Here is a 20,979-nt window from a genome sequence, read left to right as displayed (position 1 = left end):
TTCAGTTCTCAAAAAAAAAAATTTTTTTTTCTACACAGGGTTTCTCTGTGTAGCTATGGCTGTCCTGGAACTTCTCTGTAGATCAGGCCAGTCTGGAACTTATGGAGATCCTGCCTCTGCCTCCCTAGTGCTGGCACTAAATGTGTGCGACACTACCTCCTGGCTCAAATCTTTTTAAAGAAAATTTGTATGACCTTAATGTTTTTATTTCAGAACGAGAAAAAGACCATAGTTCTTCTCGTCCAAGCAGTCCTCGTCCTCAAAGAGCATCCCCAAACGGCTCCATGAGCAGTGCTGGGAACAGTAGCAGGAACAGCAGTCAGTCAAGCTCAGATGGTAGCTGTAAGACATCTGGAGAGATGGTGTTTGTGTATGAGAATGCAAAAGAAGGGGCTCGGAATGTGAGGACATCTGAGCGAGTGACCCTGATAGTGGATAACACCAGATTTGTCGTGGACCCGTCCATTTTTACTGCACAGCCAAATACAATGTTGGGCAGGTTTGTTTCATTGCTGTTCGTTATATTATTAATTTTAAAGCACTTTTTACAGTCATTTTTTGTGTGGTTATTAAGTTTTATAGTAAAATTTCTGCTGTAGAGAGAGGGATGTAGCATTCCTCTTTTATAGATAAAAGAACTGGATTTTGGAAGTTGAATTATTTGTCTAAGTTAATACAAATAGAATGTAGGTAGATCAAAGCTTAAATTTGGTTTTATTTTGAATGATCTTTTGCAGTACCTGTAGCAATAGCAATAGCAAATAGCAATAGCAAATTTATCATTAAAGTCAGAACACTGAAAGATCTCTACAGATTGATCTAACCAAATGAATCTTCTCATTGATATATTTCCCAAATGAATTTCTAAAGCCAGTCACCAGATATAGAAGGATACGTATCAGCTTTGTTTAAAGGAAAACTGTTTGATTAGCTGTGGAGTCAATTTGAATTGTCATTTTGATATAAATTTTAATTGTTTGTTGTAAATATTTAAGGTGGGGAGTAAGGGTAATTGTCATTTAGAAAATGTGTAATTGGTAGTTGTCTTGAGTAAAGTTTACAGTAATGAGAACCACAATTTCAGGATTTTAGACAATGGAATTGTTTTCAACATGCCTAAAATAAGGGTCAGATACTTCAGTGTAAGATCAGTATTTTTGTCTATAACTAAGATGGAAGATACAAATGAAATCGATGTTTACATGAGGCAGAAATTTGATGTTCCTATATTCTGTTTTTGTGATGGGTATAGGGGCTCTAGGGAGGGAAGGGGATAAAGGGAAAGAGAGAAAGACTCAGTACAGAATCAATGCTAGTGTTGTGATATTGTCTACATTTGTATACTAAATAATTTTTCTAAATGACATTGGACTTGACTATCCATTTCCATGAGTATGTATTTTTTTACTGTCATGAGAGGATTAGTAAAAGTTATTGACTTGACTTGTTCTACTTTATTTTTACATAAAAATTGGGGAAAAGTGGGTATTTGAAATTTGGCTTCAGCTATTTTAAGTTGGTGTTCACATTGATCTGAAATGAATAGCATTCCTTTTGTAAAAAGTTCAACCATTTGAGGAAATTGCATGACATTTGATTCTTGATGCTATTCAGTCAGTGGAAGCTTCTGTTCAGGCAGTGACTGAAGCATATCTTTGGGGAGGAAAATTAATATTCATAGCAACTGGAAAGCACTTGGCATTCTTTTGGGAAACTTCAAAATAAAAAAGCTTTGTTTTTCATGGATTTCTGTGTTATAACAAAGAATAACCCGCTTAAACTACTGGGTAAAATACTTGAAATAATTGTATTTACTCTGAAAATAGTGGCATTATTATATTCAGAGGCTCAACATTATTAATTAATGATTTTAAGATATATCTTTAGTACTGCTTGAAACTTTTCATTGCAAAGAACATTTTTTAAAAATTGTTTTATTTTCTTCTTAGTTACCAGTAATATCTTGAAAATCATACAATTTCTGTTTTTTACTTTTTCTTATATTAAAATGTAGGTTAGGAGGCTTTTTTCCTTTTAACTCACTCAATTAAAATTTTCTGGGTGATTATTGTTTGTATTTTTTGAGACAGGATTTCTCTCTGTAGCCTAAGCTGTCCTGGAACGTTCTCTGTAGACCAAGTTACACTCGAATGCAGATATTCACCTGCCTCTGCCTTCTAAGTGCTAAGACTAAAGGTATGTGCTAGCATGTCTAGCCATTTCCCATACTTTCATTCTTCATACTTTGTTACTGGTTTGGTTGGTTGGTTTTCTTTTTCTTTCTTTCTTTCTTTCTTTTTTTTTTTTTTTTTTCTTTGGGGCGAGGGGGAGACAGGATCTCACTGTGGAGCTCTGGCTGTTCTGGAACTCACCATGTAGAGCAGGTTGGCCTTGAACTCAGATGCAAATGCTCAGAATAAAGGCATGCACCACATTGCCAAGTTCATCTTCTGTTCTTATTTTGGCACTTAATAGTTTATTTTTCTATTCTAGTATGCAAGTCTAAGAATTTTGAGTAGGATTCCTTATATTTAGAATTTGTGAAATGTTAAATAGCCTAACTTGCTTATATCATCTTACTTTTTTCCAGTTCAGCTTACTGTATATTCTGTTAATATACTACAACTTTATGATGAACAGTAGTTTCATGAGAAGGGCACAGACTAACCACACAGATCTCAAATCATCCTTTCTCTAGAATGATTGTTTTGCTTACTTTCTATTACCATTTGGGGGTGGGGTTGATATGGTTCTTGCTGTATAGTTTCAGGGTGCCCTAGAATTTCCTGTGTAGCCCATGCTGGCATTGAATCTGTGGCAGTGTTCCTGCCTCAGTTTTCTGAGTGCCAGAGTTACGGGTGCTGTAACTAGATCAGATGATAGTATTCTTTGTGTGCTAGTAGTAGAACCCAGGTCCTCATGCACGTAAGGTAAGTGCCTTACTACTGAGTGACATCTTTAGCTGTTGATTTTATTATTGCTTAAAGGTAATCCATACTGTTGTTGCTATCAGACCTTTTATGCTCTCTTTATAATATTTGCCAAATTTTTTGTAATTATTAAAATAATGAAATAATACAGTGCTTAAGTAATATTTTTATGTCTGTATGTGAAACTGATATTCCTTTTTAAAAGTATCTTAATTATTTAATATCACAGGATGTTTGGATCTGGCCGGGAACATAATTTTACACGTCCCAATGAGAAGGGAGAATATGAGGTGGCAGAGGGAATTGGTTCTACTGTGTTTCGAGCTATTTTGGTGAGTGTGTTTCTTGTTTGTGTTAATAACTTAGGCATAAGATTCATCCTCAGTAATTGTTTAGATCTCTACTTGGACATATGTTATTATTTTGTTTTAAATGTTCTTTAATTCAAATTTGTGTTTATGGACTCAGGAAGATAGGATATAAAGATTCATCTCGTAGCCCTGAATGCAGTTCTTTTAGGTGTTATGGTCTAACATTTCTAAAGTCATATTATTTCTCTTAATTCTCTTATAGTTAGATAAATGTAATATCTTGAACCATAATTTATTGCCCCAAACTAACACTATGGAAATCTATGAACATCTAAACATTATCTTAACTGATCTTTGTTGTTGTTGCTGTTCTTATTAGCTTTTTTTTTTATGTTTTTTTTTTCTTTGAGGTCTTTTTTTTTTCTTTTTCCTTTTTTTTCCTTTTTTTCTTGGATATTATATTTACATTTCAAATTTTATCCCCTTACCCCATTCCCCCACCACCCAGGAACCCCCTAAACCATCCCCCTCCTCCTGCTTCTATGAGAGTGTGCCCTCACCTACCCCCCATTCCCACCTCCCACCCTCGAATCCCCACCCCCCTACTCAGTGTTCAGCCTTCATGGGACCAAAGATCTCTTCTCCCACCTATGCCCGACAAGGCCATCCTACCCTACATATACAGCTGGAGTCATGGGATCCTCCATATGTACTCCTAGCTGGTGGTTTAGACCCTGGGAGCTCTGGTTGGTTGGTATTGTTGCTCTCCTCATGGGGTCACAAACCCTTTCAGCTCCTTCAGTCTTCTAACTTCTCTATTGGGAACCCTTGATAGCTGTGCGCATCTGCATCTGGGTATGTCAGACTCTGCCAGACCTCTAAGGAGACAGCCATATCAGGCTCCTGTCAGCATGCACTTCCTGACATCCACATCAGCGTTTATCTTTGGTGACTGTACATGGGATGGATACCCAGGTGGAATGGTCTCCAGACGACCCCTCCTTGAATTTCTGTCCCACACTTTGTCTCCATATTTGCTCCCTTGTGTATTTTCTTACACTTACTTTCTAAGTAAGACCTAGGCATCCACACTTGTTCTTCCTTCTTCATGAGCTTCATGTGGTCTGTTAGTTGAATCTTGGCTATTTCAAGCTTTTGGGCTAATATTCGCTTATCAGTGAGTAAATACCATGTGTGTTCTTTTGTGATTGGGTTACCTCACTCAGGATGATATTTTCTAGTTCCATCCATTTACCTAAGAATTTCTCAAATTCATTATTTTTAATAGCTGAGTAATACTCCATTGTGTAAATGTACCACATTTTTTGTATCCATTCCTCTGTTGAAGGACATCTGGGTTCTTTCTAGCTTCTGGCTATTATAAATAAGGCTGCTATGAACATAGTGGAGCATATGTCCTTGTTATATGTTGGAGCATCTTCTGGATATATGCCCAGGAGTAGTATAACTGGGTCCTCAGGTAGTGCTATGTCCAATTACCAATCCTACATCCAGTAGAGGGCTAATATCCAATATATACAAAGAACTCAAGAAATTAGACTCCAGACAACCAAATAACCCCATTAAAAAATGGGGTGCATAGCTAAACAAAGAATTCTCAACTGAGGAAACTCAAATGGCCGAGAAGCACCTTAAGAAATGTTCAACATCCTTAGTCATCAGGGAAATGCAAATCAAAACAACCTGAGATACCACCTCACACCAGTCAGAATAGCTAAGATCAAAAACTCAAGTGATAGTAGATGCTGGTGAGGATGTGGAGAAAGAGGAACACCCCTCCATTGTTGGTGGGATTGCAAGTTGGTACAACCACTCTGGAAATCAGTCTGGTGGTTCTTCTTTGAAGTCTTAACCTTTTATTTTAAGGAATTTTTATACAAATTTTACAGAGTGTATATTTTTAATTTTATTTCAGTGAAATGAACTGTGTGTCTGGGCCTGAATTATCTTTATAAGTAAAAATTTAAAGATTGTTAGGTAGACTGAAGTCCCATCTAACATTACTGTTCCATAATTTAAAAATATCAGGACTCTAGTAGTTTTGAAAGTGCTACTAACCCAGCCTTGATAATGGACTTGGACTACCTTGTGCTTAGGTACGTAATACATTTTTCTCCAATTTTTTTCTTGTAGGATTACTACAAGACAGGAATCATCCGCTGTCCTGATGGCATATCTATTCCTGAACTAAGAGAAGCATGTGATTACCTTTGTATCTCTTTTGAGTACAGTACAATTAAATGTAGAGATCTCAGTAAGTATGAGGTTTGTGTTTAGTAGTGTTGTAAAGCCTACATGTGTTGTTTATGTAGACTTCAAATGTTCGTTTAGTTCAATTATGAAGCATCCTGGTATTATAAGAAGTATTTATTAAACTCTGAAGAATTCTAGATAGCTCTGTTATTTTCTAAACTTTTTTCAACTTTAATAATTTTCTTAATGAACTCTTAGAGATTTTTTTCTTTGGCTGTTTGAGTTCATTATATGGATGATCTCTATCTTTTAATAGTAACCAAAGGGCAGGTATGACCTTCCTCTCATACCCCAGGGATCAAACGAGCTTTTGGTTAAATCCAGCCCATGCCTGTTTTATAGATAAAGTTTTTGTATTGCCTTTGGCTGCTTTGGTGCTATCATGGCAGAACTGAGTAGCTATTTTATGGATCATTTGTTATTAATATATCCTAGCTTGAGAACCCTGACCCTTTTCCTAAAGTGTGACTTATTTTCATTCTTTATATCATATCATCTAAAATTTTTATCTTTTTTTATCTCTGTGTGAGATAGTATCTTGAGCACTATGGAAGATAAAAATAATTCTTACAAGGTATATGTGGTATTAGAAATCAAAGATTGCATCCCTAGACACACAATTGGAATTTTAGTTCTCTCCTTCAGACATAGTTTACTGGTCATATCCCCCCCTCTCCCCTGCCCCCCCCCCAGCCCCGTGTGTGTATGTGTCTGTGTGTGTTGAGGCAGGATCTTATGTAGCCCAGGGTAGCCTCAAACCCAATATATACCTGAAGATGGCCTTAAATCCTGGTTTTCCTGCATTTATCTCCCAAGTGCTGGCATTACCCGCATCTCTAATCATGCCCCATTCTTTTATCATCACTGTTAAAGATCTTTATTTGTTATGAAATTCAACATAGGAATTTTTACATAAAGTAGGTATAGTAGGGCTTTATAGACTTTAATATTTTTCCTTAAAATGGGTATCTTAACTGAATATTTAGAATCTTTAGTTGGAAATAGTTATTTTGTAGAGTTGTTAGGAAGATTGAATAAATAGTACCTGATATACAGTATTAAGTGAGAATTGTTTAAGAACAAAGAGCAAAAATAGGAAGTACAAAAACCCAGGAGTAGGAACACATGCCTGCTATCCCAGTACCAAAAAGAGGAGGCAGGAGGTTCAGAAGTTGAAAGTCATCTTCAGCTATGTTGTAGATTTGAGTTCACTGTGGACTTCCTGAGACACCCCATCTTCTCAAAATAAAAGGAAATAAAGAAAACTATTAAAAGATCTTTTGGGGGTCGGAGAGATAGCTCAGCAGTTAAGAACACTTGTTTCTCTTTCTGAGAACTCAGGTTCAGTTTCTAGCATGTACATGGTAGCTCATAAACATCTGTAATTCCAGTCCCAGAGGAACCAGCACCTTCTTCTGGTCTCTGTGGTCATGATGCATGCACACACACAGTGCCACATATACATGCAGGCAAAAACTTATAAACAGAAAATAAAATACATATTTTTTTAAAACCAGTAATTTCCTGAATTTGTACATTTGTGTTTAGCTACCTTCACAGCTCTGTTTGTATGCATCGTGTGTACTCTTAGTAGTCTTTTTTTTTTTTTTTTGTAGCATTGAACTGACTAGAAGATTATGAACAATTCTAATTTATTGGTAACCCTGCCATTAGTTTTCACTGCTAAGTTTTCTGAACACCTCTGTTAATACTTCCTCTTGCTCTTAAAATATCTTTCTATACTTTTCTGCCTGTCATTCTCTCCCTTGTTCCTTGGACCTTCACTTATCAAATGGGGCTTCTCTTTACTATTGTTCATATTTTTCTCTGACTTTGTATATGAACTCCTTTAGGTAAAATGCAATAGCTAAAGAATAACCAACAAGGAATTCTAAAACTGATGCTGACTTATTCTGATGTTCTATTTATTTATTCTTTGCTTCTGCTTTTATCAGGCATCCAAAAACATCAAGATATTTTTGTGGGTTTCATTTCAGGTGCCCTTATGCATGAGTTATCAAATGATGGTGCTCGTAGACAATTTGAATTTTATTTGGAAGAAATGATCCTCCCTCTTATGGTAGCAAGCGCCCAGAGTGGGGAACGAGAGTGCCATATCGTAGTGCTTACAGATGATGATGTAGTTGATTGGGATGAGGAGTATCCACCACAGATGGGAGAGGAATATTCACAAAGTAAGTTTTTTGTTATGCTTCTCTTTCCTGATTCATTATATGGATGATCTCTATCTTTTAATAGTAACCAAAGGGCAGGTATGACCTTCCTCTCATACCCCAGGGACCAAACGAGCTTTTGGTTAAATCCAGCCCATGCCTGTTTTATAGATAAAGTTTTTGTATTGCCTTTGGCTGCTTTGGTGCTATCATGGCAGAACTGAGTAGCTGCAACAGAGATTGCATGGCTCGCAAAGCCCAGAGTATTTACTGTTTGAGCCTGTGCAGAAAAAGTGTGCCCAGCCCTGCCTGTCAGGCACAGAAACAGTTTTCATTTTTGTTGACTGTAGGTAACTTTAAGTTCCAAGATTTTTTTTTTTTAAATCACTTGTGCCTCTGATAGTACCCCTTCCAAAGCTTTATTGAAGCAAACTATAGTTCTCCAGTTGTTTCTGACCAGACTAGCCTATCTTGAGTAGCACTGAGTTCTTTTTCACTTCCAAACTTTGTGGTTAGAATTTATTTCGTTTTGTTTTTTTAGAAAGGATTTGTTATGCTGTTTTTATGAACCCAATACAAGCATTTTAAAGTGTCATAGGTGAGCTAGCTGCTTTTTTTTTTTTTCCTGATCTCTAGCTTGTTAATCTGGTAAGGGTTATTTAGACTCCATTGAGTTTAGGTAAGAGTTGTAGAAATACAAGAAGTATGAAAACTCTAATCTCTTATGTTTCCATTTTTATGAGTCATTTTTCCAAAAGCTAAACAAAGATTTCAAATGGCTACTTTCTCGACAATTTTCAGAAGCTTTATCTGACATGCTGTGGTAGCACTTTCCAGAACAGACAGGTTTGCTCTTACATGATGGACTTACATGAATGTTACGATTCTCTTTAAAAATACTTAATTCTTTAAGAACTTTATACAATGTATTCTGATCACATCCATGCCTAGTATCGCGAGTCTTTTGTAAAGATATAATAGGTGTCTTTGTCGCTGTTTCTGCGGTCTTTGACTTTTTTCTTTTCTGACAATGATTTTTCTCAATTGTGTAGAATAAAATTTGAATAAAACAGAAAAAACAAAAAGGTACCAAAACTCAAAATAAACATACTAAATTAGTTTTGGTTAAAAAGAGTTTACAATATATATAATTTATTTTTGTTTTTGGAGGCAGTTCTATTTTATTTGACATTCATAAGGTTAGTTCTCATCCACATTGACAATCAGTAGAATTTTGAATATGGTAACAGGCACATAAGTTGCAAGTGTGTAGAGCTTGTTTGGTGAATCTCATCCTCAGTATGTTTTTTGGACAAGTGTACTCATATGCAATATAGAACATTCCTTATTCCTTTGGTCCAGATAGCTTTATTGAGCCTGGTATCAATGCTTACATCTGGAGTCCCCATCTCCTTCATGGCAAATTTCCAGATTTTTTTGAGTGCCCAAGGGGTATACTTCTTGAAGCCTACTCCATGGATGTGCTCATGAATGATGATGATGTATTATCAGGTCACAACCTTGGTGATGGCAGAGTGGCCCTGCTTCTTACCATCTTTCTTTGCAGGAGCCATTCTTCTGGGCCCAAGTCAGAAACGACAGGCGCAGAAGATTGTGGGACACTATCATTTATAGTTTAGCTTTCAATAGGTTCAGCTCCAAGAGAGGAGTTGGAGTTACAGGACAGAAGTCACATGTTACCGTGGTGACTAAATTATAGTTAAACCAACTTTTCCTCTTTCACTGTTAACGTCTCATTTTTGTTTCTTGGTTTGTTTTCGTTTGTTTGTTTGGTTGGTTGGTTTTTTTTGTGTTTGTTTGGTTTTTGTGTGTCTTCTGTCTTGAGCTTTACAACTTAAAGGGAACAAAAGCTTTTTAAACTTAGTTTGTCTAAATGAGATTCATTTTGTTTCAAAGCTGTTCCAGCCTAAAGAAGATACATTCAAGGAGGATACCAAGATAGCTTTTTCGCCCAGACTGATTTCCTAAGTGTGATTCTATCTTTTCTGAATGTTCCAAAAAACTTTACAATATCAATAGCCTCAAAGCTTTAGTAATAAGCACAGATTGACCCCATGGGTAAAATTTGTATACATATTTTCCTTTATTGACTCTTAAACCAGCATGTTTGGTTTGTGAGTGTGTTTTTCTTTTCTTGACAAAACCTTGCAGTTCACCTTTTAAGGGCGATAACTCCACCAGAAAGAGAGGAGGCGAGGAAGGCCCGTCAGTCTAACTCCCTGAAGTTCCCAGCACGTTTGGAAGACTCAACATGTTGTCAGTGGACTGTCTGCCCTTTGCAAAGCCAGTTTGCTCTAAACAAACTAACCTAGGCAGAACATGCTCGAATCTGCCATTTTTAACATCAGTATTAATTGGGGCTCTTTGCCTGAATGAAAAAGTTTGTGGGGAGGGGCTTTGCCTTTGGGGAAATTAATAGTTGCTCAATCCATGAAACATAAAATGTGTAGTGCTCTTTGACAAGGCAGCTTCCCCATCTCCAGAGTAGGCCATGTAGGTATCTTAGTAAAGTTCTTTACTCTGCCCGCTTGATAATAGTGTGTAATCAGTATCTTTTGGTTATCTTACTGAAAATTGGGACAGATCCCATTTTAATAAGTAGATCTATGTCTTTGAAAAAGAGGTCCTTCTTGTAGATTGGGGTTACCTGACTGGTTATCAAAGCTTTTCTTGTTTCCACTTAAAGTAGACATTTGCTTCTACATTAACTGTACTGAATATTGTCCTGTCATGTTGGCTAGTCTTCCTTTGGCATTAGTGCATCCATTATTTGGGCTTTTAGGGATATCAGGTCCGTTTCATGATCAAGGCAAATTGACGTTAATTTCTTAAGTACTTTGATGTTAATGTGAAATATTTTTGTCTTTTTTTTATTCCAGTTATTTATAGCACAAAATTATATAGATTTTTCAAGTACATTGAAAACAGAGATGTGGCCAAATCAGTTTTGAAGGAAAGGGGCCTTAAGAAGATTAGATTGGGAATAGAAGGTAAGATGTTTTCAATTCATTTTCTTTTTTAAAAAGTTTGTTTAAATGGATCTGCTTATATAGTTTAAATAATTTGTGGGGGGAATCTCTCTCAAACAGTCACTGGATGATGATGGTGTAAACATGTAAATGGCTGTTGTAAGGATGAGCTGAATTAATGTAAGAAAAGTACTTCAAACAGTATCAGCATCTGTGTTTATGGTGATGACAGTGAATTGTGCTAGCTAGGAACCTGGTTAAGGTGCTGAAGGATCAACAGGAATAGGTTGCTCAAACATGAGAAAAGCATGTCCGTTAGGACTTGTGTGAAGGACAGAAGAATTGAGACACACCAATGCTTGCCTTTGTCACTTTGAACTCCCTCCACTGAACATTACCTTGTTATGAAAACTAATGGATAGTTCTTATTTGAATGAGTAATCTCATTAGGGAATAAAAGTATGCCATTTTTTAAATTTTTTGATTCTTTTTATCTTTAAGTTTCTCTGGAAAGACATGACAAAAGCAGGGTTCTGGTTCTTTTCTTTGTGATGTCAGAATCTAAGCACTTCTGAAATCTTTTATTAAGTACTTTTTTTTTTCCTTAAATGACAACAGTATTTAACAATATTTCTCCAGATACATTACAGGCTTAGGTAAATTAATCTTGACTTTGGCTAGAGAGTACTTATATTCCTCTATATTCATTTTAATAACTGCTTTTAGATTTTGAAACATTTTTTTTCTTTTAACTGATTTGTAGACCCTCAACTTTCCCATCAAGTCTGTAAGTTTTTTCCTCTTGGAAAAGATAGAAGCTGAGAATTGCCTAGGACCAGCCTCGACTTGGAAATGGTTTTCTGAGAGAAGGGCTGTTTGAGAGTGGCGAAAAGAATGACTCAAAGTTAAATGATGGGATGCAAGCTGACAGACTTGTAGTCTGTTTGAGATGACTCCCTACAAGGCTCTCTTGACTCTGTAGTCTGCTGAGATAGCTTTTTGCTCGAGATTGCTAGCTCTCTCTCTCTCTCTCTTTCTCTCTCTCTCTCTCTCTCTCCACTCTCTCATATTAGAAAAAAAAAAATCTAAAAGCTCCTTAATAGCTCATGAGTTTTTTTGACCAAAATCAGAAACAATCTTGAATTTTCTAGAAACAATTCTAAATGAGCTGTGTTCACTCTGCATAGATTTCCCGACCAAAATAAGAAATCCTGTTAGAAGAAATTATAAACGAGGTGTGTTTGCTCTCCAGAGATCTACAGATAGCTCAGCTCTTGCTAGAAAAAAATTCTAAAAACAAACAAACCTGCCATCACTCTCTGCTAGCTTATCTCATGCTTACTAAAACCACAGTCTTTTATTTCAATCATTTACTCCAGGTTCCTTCTGACCATCCCATGAATCATTAATCTATGTCCATAGCCCCCTGATTCTTAGAAGACAGCAAGTACACTTTTAAAAAAAATGGCAGCCGGGTGGTGGTGGCGCATGCCTTTAATCCCAGCACTTGGGAGGCAGAGGCAGGCGGATTTCTGAGTTTGAGGCCAGCCTGGTCTACAGAGTGAGTTCCAGGACAGCCCGGGCTATACAGAGAAACCCTGTCTCGAAAAACCAAAAAAAAAAAAAAAAAAAAAAAAAAATTGGCAAATGAGCTCAGAGATCTGCTTGCCTTTGCAAGCACAAACAATAAACTTAGCTGTGTGGGGATCCCACCTGAGATTACCATTCTGTCCATGCCTTGACCTAAATTAGCTCTGTCCCAGGCTGACCTTGAACTCAGGAATCTCCCTGCCTTTGTATCTTTCTGACAAACTGGCTCATAGTGCAGCTGCCTCTGTTTTTCTAGGTCCACAAAAAACCTTATATAATTAATATTGCATCCTTATATTTTGCATAGTTAAGAAATTATATATTTTTGAACTCATGCTTTTAGAGTTTTTCCCAATACTAGGGCTGTGAGATGGGAGTGGGTAAGTGGGGTAGCACCCTTATAGAAGCAGGGTGGATGGCGGATGAGATAGGGGGTTTTTGGAGGGGAAACCGGGAAAGGGGTAAATTTGAAATGTAAATAACAGCTGTACTGAAGAGCATATTTACTGTTTTACTAAGGACACAGACACACCTTGTCCCAGACTCATGCTGTCTCTGATTATCATAGTCATTAACCTTGGTATAGAGAACATTTTTATACACACACACGCACATACATACATACATATATATATGTGTATATATATATATGTATGTGTATATATGTATGTGTATATATGTATATATATTACAAACAAGCCATATGCCCAGCAACCATCAACACTTTGGGAGGCCCATGCCCTGCTGGCTCTGTTCCAGGGATGGGAGGGAACCATGTTTGGCTGTCCCTTGCACATGATGACAATGCAGGACTCAGCAGGGCATTGTAGCACACACCTGAGAAGGAGAAAGAGGAGGATCAGAAGTTCAAGGCTAGCAAGTTTGAGGACAACTTGAATTACAAGAGACCCTATCTACACTTTACCAAAACAAAGAGAAGAAAGTAAGCAGAAGAGCCTTAATCCTAGAAGTTTTAACCTTTTTGTCACCCCATCTCCAATGCCTGCTCCAGACTTCTCAGTTCTTGATTTTACAATGTTGAATGTATTCCCTTCTTTGGGAGGCTGGATATAAGGCAAAAGAGTATTTTTTATGCTCATAGCCCTATTATCCCATATTCATGTTCATATAGACATTACTATAGTCACACCTGTACATTGGATATTATGTAATGGTAAGCAAGTTTTGGGGATTTGTAAGTGATGAGGTTAAAAAAGTATCTGTGCTGGGCACAATGGCATGTCTGATCCCATCACTTATGAAACTGAGGTTAGTCAAAAAAAAAGATCCAATAATAGTAACAACATCAAAAAAAAAACCCCTCAAAACTGACTGATATAAGATAGGAAAATACAAATAATTTCTGTCTTGATATCTTTACCACAGTTCCATTAAAACATGCATCTCTGAGGGTTGTTTCCTATATCCCTTAGTGGGATATCTGTCAACCTCAAATGATTGAGTTGTAAAGTCAGTCAGTGTAGGAGCAGGACCACATGAGTTTGCTACTGGTCTCTCAGACCTATCATCTGGGTCTTCCTTCCATCCATCGGTAGGTGCTGTGCATGAATTTGATGGGAAATTCTTCTGTCATAGTATTTAACTGAGATTTTTAACAGAGTACAAAGTTTAGAGAGAAAATCCTGATGTAGTAGTATTGAAATAGTTCCCATCCAATACTGGAAGTTTAAGACTGAGAAACTAATCACATGAGCTTGTGAATTAATCTGCTCTTTGTATTCTGAGCAGGAGTGGCAGGACAGTAAGAATTGCATTTGTCACAGAAAACAAAGTTTTGTCTTCTGTACAGTTTTGTTATTATAAGCTTGCAAAAAAATACCCGTAGCTTTTTTGTTTAATAAAGACTATTAGGGTTGATAATGTAGCTTAGCGGAAGGGCCCTTTCCTAGCATGTACACTAGAAGGCCTTGGCTCATGATCACGATGATGATGTATTTAAAATTCTCCACCATGAGATCAAATCTTATCTTTTGATGTTACCACAGTTTTCTAATACACAATCTCATACAAGCATGTCTTGTATGTTTCTGAATCTGAAGCATGTCTTTTTTTCTGCCTGTGCTTCTCTCTGCTTTTTTGCTTATCCATTAAGAGCAAGCCCAAGAAAAGTCACTGGAATGTCATTGTATACATAACATATACTTCTTGAGTTTGGGGGGGGGGGTTGCTGTTTTATTTTGACTTTATATCAGATGTCATTAGAGCATACACTTTCTAGGTAGCTGGTACTTTTAAGTTCTTTGACACAGTAGCTGTTAAACATTACTTGTTGAGTGAAGAGGCTAGAGACAGACTTTATTTTTAAAGGGAAAAATATCCTCAGACAAGTATCTGGGGGCTGGAGAAATGGCTTAGCAGTTAGGAGCACTGGGTACAAGGTACATTCCACACATATCAGGCAACTTCAACTGCATGTAATTCCAATTCCAGCGTATCTGACACCTCCAGTGCGTGCACCTGTGCACACGCGCACGCACACACGCACGCACACAAACAAAGACAGATACATACTTTTAGAGAGCAGAAAGAAAAAGATATCTGGGGAAAGCAGTCACTGTTATGCTCTGGTAGTTCATTCAGTGTGTGCTCTATGTTGGGTCAGTGCCTGCAACATGTTAGGCTCAATCTGGAGATTGAGGTGCAGATGCCGGCTTTGCCATGTGAGAACTCTGCTTAGGTGGAGTCAGACATAACACAGAGGTAATTACTTTTAGTGTTGCTGTAATAACATGAGTGCTTTGGGGGATAAGCAGCAAATTCTGTGTGGATTAATAAGATTAATTCTGTGTGGACTCCTAATGTTTGGCCAAGGGTGGAAAAAATATTGGAATCACAGAAGTTCTAGAGGGAATCCAACTCTAAGAACATTTGTATAAAAGCACAAAAGCATATTCAGGAAGAAGTGAAGTTTGTTGTAACCAGTCTATTTGAGAGCTTTCTGGTTTTTTTTAATTGGATATTTTATTTATTTACATTTCAAATGTTATCCCCTTTCCCAGTTTCCCCTCCACAAACCCCCAGTCTCATCCCTCGCCACCTGTTTCTATAAGGGTGCTCTTCCACCCACTCACCCACTCCTGCCTCCATGCCCTAGCATTCCCCTACACTGGGGCATTACAGGACCAAGGGCCTCCCCTTCCATTGATGCCTGACAAGGCTATCCTCTGCTACATATGCAACTGGGAGCCATGGGTCCCTCCATGTGTACTCTTTGGTTGGTAGTATAGTCCCTGGGAGCTCTGGGGGCTCTGGCTGGTTGATATTGTTGGTTTTCCTATGGGATTGCAAACCCCTTCAGCTCCTTCGGTTCTTCTCCTAACTCTTCCGTTGGGGTCCCCATGCTCAGTCCGATGGTTGGCTGCTAGCATCTGCATCTGTATCAGTAAGGCTCTAGCCGAGCCTCTCAGGAGACAGCTATATCAGTCTCCTGTCAGCAAGCATTGGCATCCACAATCGTGTCTGGGTTTGGTAACTGTATATGGGATGGATCCCCAGGTGGGGCAGTCTTTGAATGGCCTTTCCTTCAGTCTCTGCTCCACACTTTGTCTCCATATTTCCTTTAGACAGGAGCAATTCTGGGTTAAAATTTTGGAGATGAGTGGGTGGTCCCATCCTTAAACCAGAGGCCGCACCTAACCTCTAGATATAGTCTCTACAGGTTCTCTCTCCCCTTTGTTGGGTATTTCAACTAATGTCATCCCCATTGGGTCCTGGGAGCCTCTTGCTTTTCTGGCATCAGGGACTTTGTAGTATGAATGGAAATACATAGCATAAAGGTAGAGATTGGGTCAGTTGAAACCAGGTTTTAAAACAGCTTGATACAATTAAGGCATACATATCCTTCTCCTTAAAGCATAAAAAATTTTTTTAGCAGTTTAAAGGTAAGCATGCATTATGATTCTGTTTATGTAGAGGTGATTCTGTGTCAAAGATGGGAATGCAGTCATATAGGAAGCTGAGACTTCTAAAATGTTTAGGAAGGATCAAGAACAGGGGAATCCAAAGAACCCTTCTGACCTCTGGGGCTGCACCTTCCAATGGTCAGGGACTGGAAGTGTAACATAAAGAATCCTTCTCTACACCTTCAGAAGACCTATGACTTTATTTACCAAAACTCCTCCAGGCTTTCTCACACATAGACTACACATGCCCTTAGACATACTGAATGATCATCTGTTATCTGAGGCCTTTTTGGTTCTTTCTGATACCATTTTATGATACAGATCCCACTTGTTGCCTTTTTTTTAAATAGCTTTATTGGAGTCATTTCTTTGTTCTCTGGCTGATTTCACTTCACAGTGGTAAAATTAGGTAGCTCAGTAGAAACCGTATCATTTACAAGATCAAAATATGTACTGTAGCCTGTTACAGAAAAGTTTACCTATCTTTAGTTCTTGCTGATAGAAAGCAGGGGAAAGACTTGTATATAGTATTTTCCTAGGACTTTATGTGTTTTGAGAAATCTCTATTAATAATTGAAAGTTTTCTGAAACTTTGGGTTGTTTTTACTAATTGTTACTTTTTAGTGACTATGATTCAAAAAAAAGGTTATAATTAAGTAAAGCTCTTTGTAGATATAAATTTAATTCACTGTTGAGGTAGTCATATAAAATGGTGTAAGTGATTAAAATCTTGCCCTTTCCCTTGCTCAGCTAGCTGCAGAATTTAAGGACCTACTGGAGAGCTGATTATTCTTTTGTTATTTAACAAAAATTCTAAAACAATATAAAGATGAGACTGAAGCCTAAGAAAGCCAGAAGGCTAATGGAGCCAGAAATTGCGGCCTTTAGGCTCAGTCATCCTGTGAGGAGGGCGAGTGCTGCTAGCGCATGGATAAAGGCCAGATCCACTGCAGATTACACACCAGTGTATGGAAACCCACCCTTCATGGTCACACTTTAAAAATGTTTTGTGGGAGTTGAGTACTAAGTAACTGAAAAGCTCTCAACAGCTAACTTGAATGACAAGTTGTGTGTGTCCCCCTTTAAAATTCCTTTGTTTCCTCCAGGCTATCCTACTTATAAAGAAAAAGTAAAGAAAAGGCCAGGGGGCCGTCCAGAAGTCATTTACAATTATGTCCAAAGACCCTTCATTCGAATGTCCTGGGAGAAGGAGGAAGGAAAGAGTCGGCATGTAGACTTTCAGTGTGTAAAGAGTAAATCTATTACCAACCTGGCAGCAGCTGCTGCAGACATTCCCCAGGACCAACTGGTAGTCATGCACCCCACTCCACAGGTGGATGAGCTGGACATCCTTCCCAGCCACCCCGCCTCGGGCAACAATGACCTCGATCCTGACGCACAGAATCCAGTGCTGTGATGCTGATGTTCCTGAAACCATAGCATGCTACTCTTCACAGTGACGTCGTACTCCTCATTCTGCACTGCAAGGCCACTTTTCTTCATTGTGAGATGCACATGTTTAGGATACTGCAGTGTAGGCTTTTTTAAAGACCAAAGGTAGCTGAATGGTTTTTTAATGAGTACAACTTTAGCATCCTGGTTCCAGTTCTATAAATGTATTTGTTTACCAGTAGGTTTGTGAAATTGGTTCTTTGTATGGGGATAGTCCTTTTTCACATATCCAGGTCTTCTCAGAAGTGGTGGGAATTTGGCAGCTGGGGTACTTTCAGTGTAGATTGATACTTATGCCCCAGGTAAGATGCAGAATATTACAGAGTTGCACTTTATAGATGGTGGTTAAATGGAGCTGTTGAAGCCATTTTAGAGCTGTGATGCACAGTATAGCATAAGTGCTTCTATCAGAGTATTCCTCAGTACAGTATGTATAGTTGGCCCACAACAAGCAAAAACATATTTATCTTGGGTTTATTTAAACAATTAGGATGAAATTTGATGCTTATAGTGTTGGTTCACTCATTTCCAGAGCCCTGCAGCCCTTTTAGAGTGAGTCACATGCAGGGAGGGTGAACATCAAGAGGTGGTTTACTGTCCAGTCTGCCTTATCCTTAATCTGTTCATATATTTATTTACTAATGCTTTTTTTCTTAAGAGTTATGGGATAGGAAAACGAACTGTTTGCTCATTTACTAAATGATTGTAAACTCGAGTTTTTCATCAAAATAAAATTTCATTGTTTTAATGTTTCTGACCAACTTTATGAACACCTTGGCTAGATTCTGTCATGTATGTTATGTATAACTAGAAATCAAATGATAGCCTTAAAAGTGCTTTGGTATATTTCTAAGAGGCACTTAAATGTCCTATAAATTCATGAAAAGCACTGTAAATCCAAAGCAGTTGATCAACATTTTCAGGACATGAAAGTGGAATGATGCCTGTGTTTAGGAACCCTAACTTTAGGGCTAGTTTCTAATTCTTAATTCAATATTCTTTCCATCAGTCAGCAAACTATTTAAATATTTAAATATTTGATGATTTACAACAAAGAATTATTAATATTTTTAGTGCTTTGGGTCTTAGACCACTTAACTTTTTGTAGCCATACAAATAGTTCAGGACTGTCCTCTGAGCCACAGAATTGCCATCCTGGAGTGCTCAGCTTTGCCTGCTTGCAAAAAACCTCCTAACTAGGCTTTTTGACTATCTATATTCCCCCCAGGGAGGTATGGAGAAAATCCTAAGCCCCTCCTCACTTGAGTGTCCAGCCGTTCCCAGCGACAGCTATGTACAACTCTGCCCTGAACTGGACATGGCCTCAGGGAGGGACGAAGTATAGAAGGTTGGGGAAGAGGAGGGATGCCTGTGGGAAACCCATTTTCACAGCTGGGGAAAGGCTTTTCTAGTGTGACCTTTGTGAGCAGGAGCATGTTTTATATGGAAACCCAGTAGACCATTGGTTTCCAGAGTGAACTTTAGTTTGGTGGGATCACATCTCAGTTTGTCGATGGGACCATAGAAAGAGGGTATAGATGTCGCTTATGTCTACCCCTGGGAAGGGACTTGAGCAGCACCATACAACTGCAGATCTAGAGAAGCCAGCTTGTAATCTTGAAATCAAAGTACTGAAAATTGGAGTTAATGTCTGTGTTTTCATATAAGTTGAGATGGCTACAATTTGGAAGTGATCTATTTTTATAATATGTCTAAGCTAGTAGCATGGGAGAAGTTATTATTATAAGAGCAAAAGGGCATTGTAAAGGTAACAGCAGGAATGTGTTTAGACCACCATTGAAATGGATGAACCAGCCCTGTGGCATATGAAGATTTTCTCCCTAATTATCAAATGGGAACAGTACTTATAGAACAAGGGAAACATTTATTAAAAATATTTAACTGTCTAATACATTATACTTTAACCCATATTTATAGTAAAGGATTCTTACAAGGAAGAATAAACAGCTTTATGATACAATTAGTATAAGAAATATCCACATGGGGGACTTCTTTGTAGTGTAAAAACACCATACATCTGAAATGACCATTTTGCATATAAAAGCTACCAATGATGCTTCTGTGCACAATGATTAAAAAATTGAACACAAACAAAATCCAAAATATACAATTAATGCAAGCTATCCACAGCTAGCCCAAACTCAATGATGAGGAAACACTGGAGCAGGCTTAGTTCCACTTTGTCTGAAGTTACACATGGTAGATTGACTTGTATCAATGGCTCTGAGATGGCTTTTATGGAGTCAGTACATAAAAGCTGTTCTCTCCCTATCCAGTAAGCTTCACAGACTGTAAAACTTCACCAGTAATGCACTTTGATACTGTAACTGTTGCCAAAGCAAAATGTAGTGTCTACAGCGGCCATGGCAAGTCACTAAAGTCAACTGGACCACCCAGCCCCGCATCTGCTTCCAAGAGGCTCATGATGACAGCCATTGCTGCCTCATCGTTACTGGGACTACTTGATCCTTGGTCGTTGTCTATCATATCGATGCCTATGTGGGGATTCTCACCTGTGGAAGGAAGAAAGGCTTGTCAGAAAAAATACCAAAGCACATTTATATTTGAAAAGCAACTTCTCAACACTAATAAGGAAGTTATATTTAACAAGAGTAAGGGGTTATTTGGGGGATTCTGTTGCCATAACTTTTCGTTGTTACTGCCTTTCAGAAAGAACATCTAAAAATTAAGGGCAAAAATCCTTAAAATTTAATAATAATTTAAGTTGAGCCCATTTTAGTATTTTTATAACAAGTTAGTCAATAGTTGGTTGTAAAAATAAAGGCAACTAGGAAAAGAGATGGTAGGAAAGCAGATTGAGAAGAGGCTGGATGCTCTGAAAGTCATTGGGTGACTCAGTACCTTTGAAGCTGCATGGGCTCTCCCTCTGAAAACCTATGTGGGAGAAAATCTATGTCTGGGTTGCTGTTGAGGCACATGGATCACTGGAATATTTAAACAGTTCAGACATACACTTTGTAATCATCTGCTTCAAAACTAGCTTGTTTTATGTAATCAGTTCTTAAACCCTCTTTGTAGTAGATGTTTTGCAAACTCATTTTCACTCATGGAGATGAATTATAATACAACTTACCAAGAATAGAAGAACTATCAGAATAAGGATAACCTGGGGTCTCCTGAGCCTGCCCTGGTAGTAGGCCAGTGGAAGGAATGTCTGGAGTCCCTCCATTTAGAATCTGCAAATAAAAGGGGAAAATATAAAGTTTCCCACTCAAATAGAAATGTTAATTACTATCATATAAAATGTTACTAAGAAGATAAAAGATTTTGGGTGGGAGGAGGATTTAAAATGG

At 37.9% G+C, this 20,979-nt stretch overlaps 2 protein-coding genes across 17 annotated transcripts in view; one reads left to right on the top strand and one right to left on the bottom strand.

The window, feature by feature from the left end:
• The window catches only part of Btbd10 (BTB domain containing 10), a 63,426-nt gene extending 45,034 nt beyond the window's left edge, over positions 1 to 18,392 (top strand). For all 9 annotated transcript variants that reach the window (XM_034515211.2, XM_076941112.1, XM_076941104.1 and 6 more), the window contains 6 exons: positions 214 to 499; positions 3,160 to 3,262; positions 5,396 to 5,516; positions 7,513 to 7,710; positions 10,590 to 10,700; positions 17,299 to 18,392. In XM_034515211.2, coding sequence (XP_034371102.1) covers positions 214 to 499; positions 3,160 to 3,262; positions 5,396 to 5,516; positions 7,513 to 7,710; positions 10,590 to 10,700; positions 17,299 to 17,609 — 1,130 coding nt within the window. In that variant the 3' untranslated portion in view covers positions 17,610 to 18,392. The remainder of the gene's footprint in view (positions 1 to 213; positions 500 to 3,159; positions 3,263 to 5,395; positions 5,517 to 7,512; positions 7,711 to 10,589; positions 10,701 to 17,298) is intronic.
• A 1,117-nt stretch (positions 18,393 to 19,509) lies between these two features.
• Bmal1 (basic helix-loop-helix ARNT like 1) overlaps positions 19,510 to 20,979 on the bottom strand; it is a 31,600-nt gene continuing 30,130 nt past the window's right edge. For 4 of the 8 annotated variants that reach the window (XM_034505006.2, XM_034505014.2, XM_076941093.1 and 1 more), the window contains exons 15-17: positions 20,760 to 20,862; positions 20,528 to 20,560; positions 19,510 to 20,178 (exon numbers count right to left, since the gene is read on the bottom strand). In XM_034505006.2, coding sequence (XP_034360897.1) covers positions 20,018 to 20,178; positions 20,528 to 20,560; positions 20,760 to 20,862 — 297 coding nt within the window. In that variant the 3' untranslated portion in view covers positions 19,510 to 20,017. The remainder of the gene's footprint in view (positions 20,179 to 20,527; positions 20,561 to 20,759; positions 20,863 to 20,979) is intronic. The other 4 variants (XM_076941072.1, XM_034505022.2, XM_076941082.1 and 1 more) reach the window with 1 other exon arrangement.

This window comes from Arvicanthis niloticus, chromosome 1, assembly GCF_011762505.2.
Source record: "Arvicanthis niloticus isolate mArvNil1 chromosome 1, mArvNil1.pat.X, whole genome shotgun sequence".
In the NCBI taxonomy this organism is placed as follows: domain Eukaryota; kingdom Metazoa; phylum Chordata; class Mammalia; order Rodentia; family Muridae; genus Arvicanthis; species Arvicanthis niloticus.
This window is presented reverse-complemented; position numbering and strand designations above follow the sequence as displayed.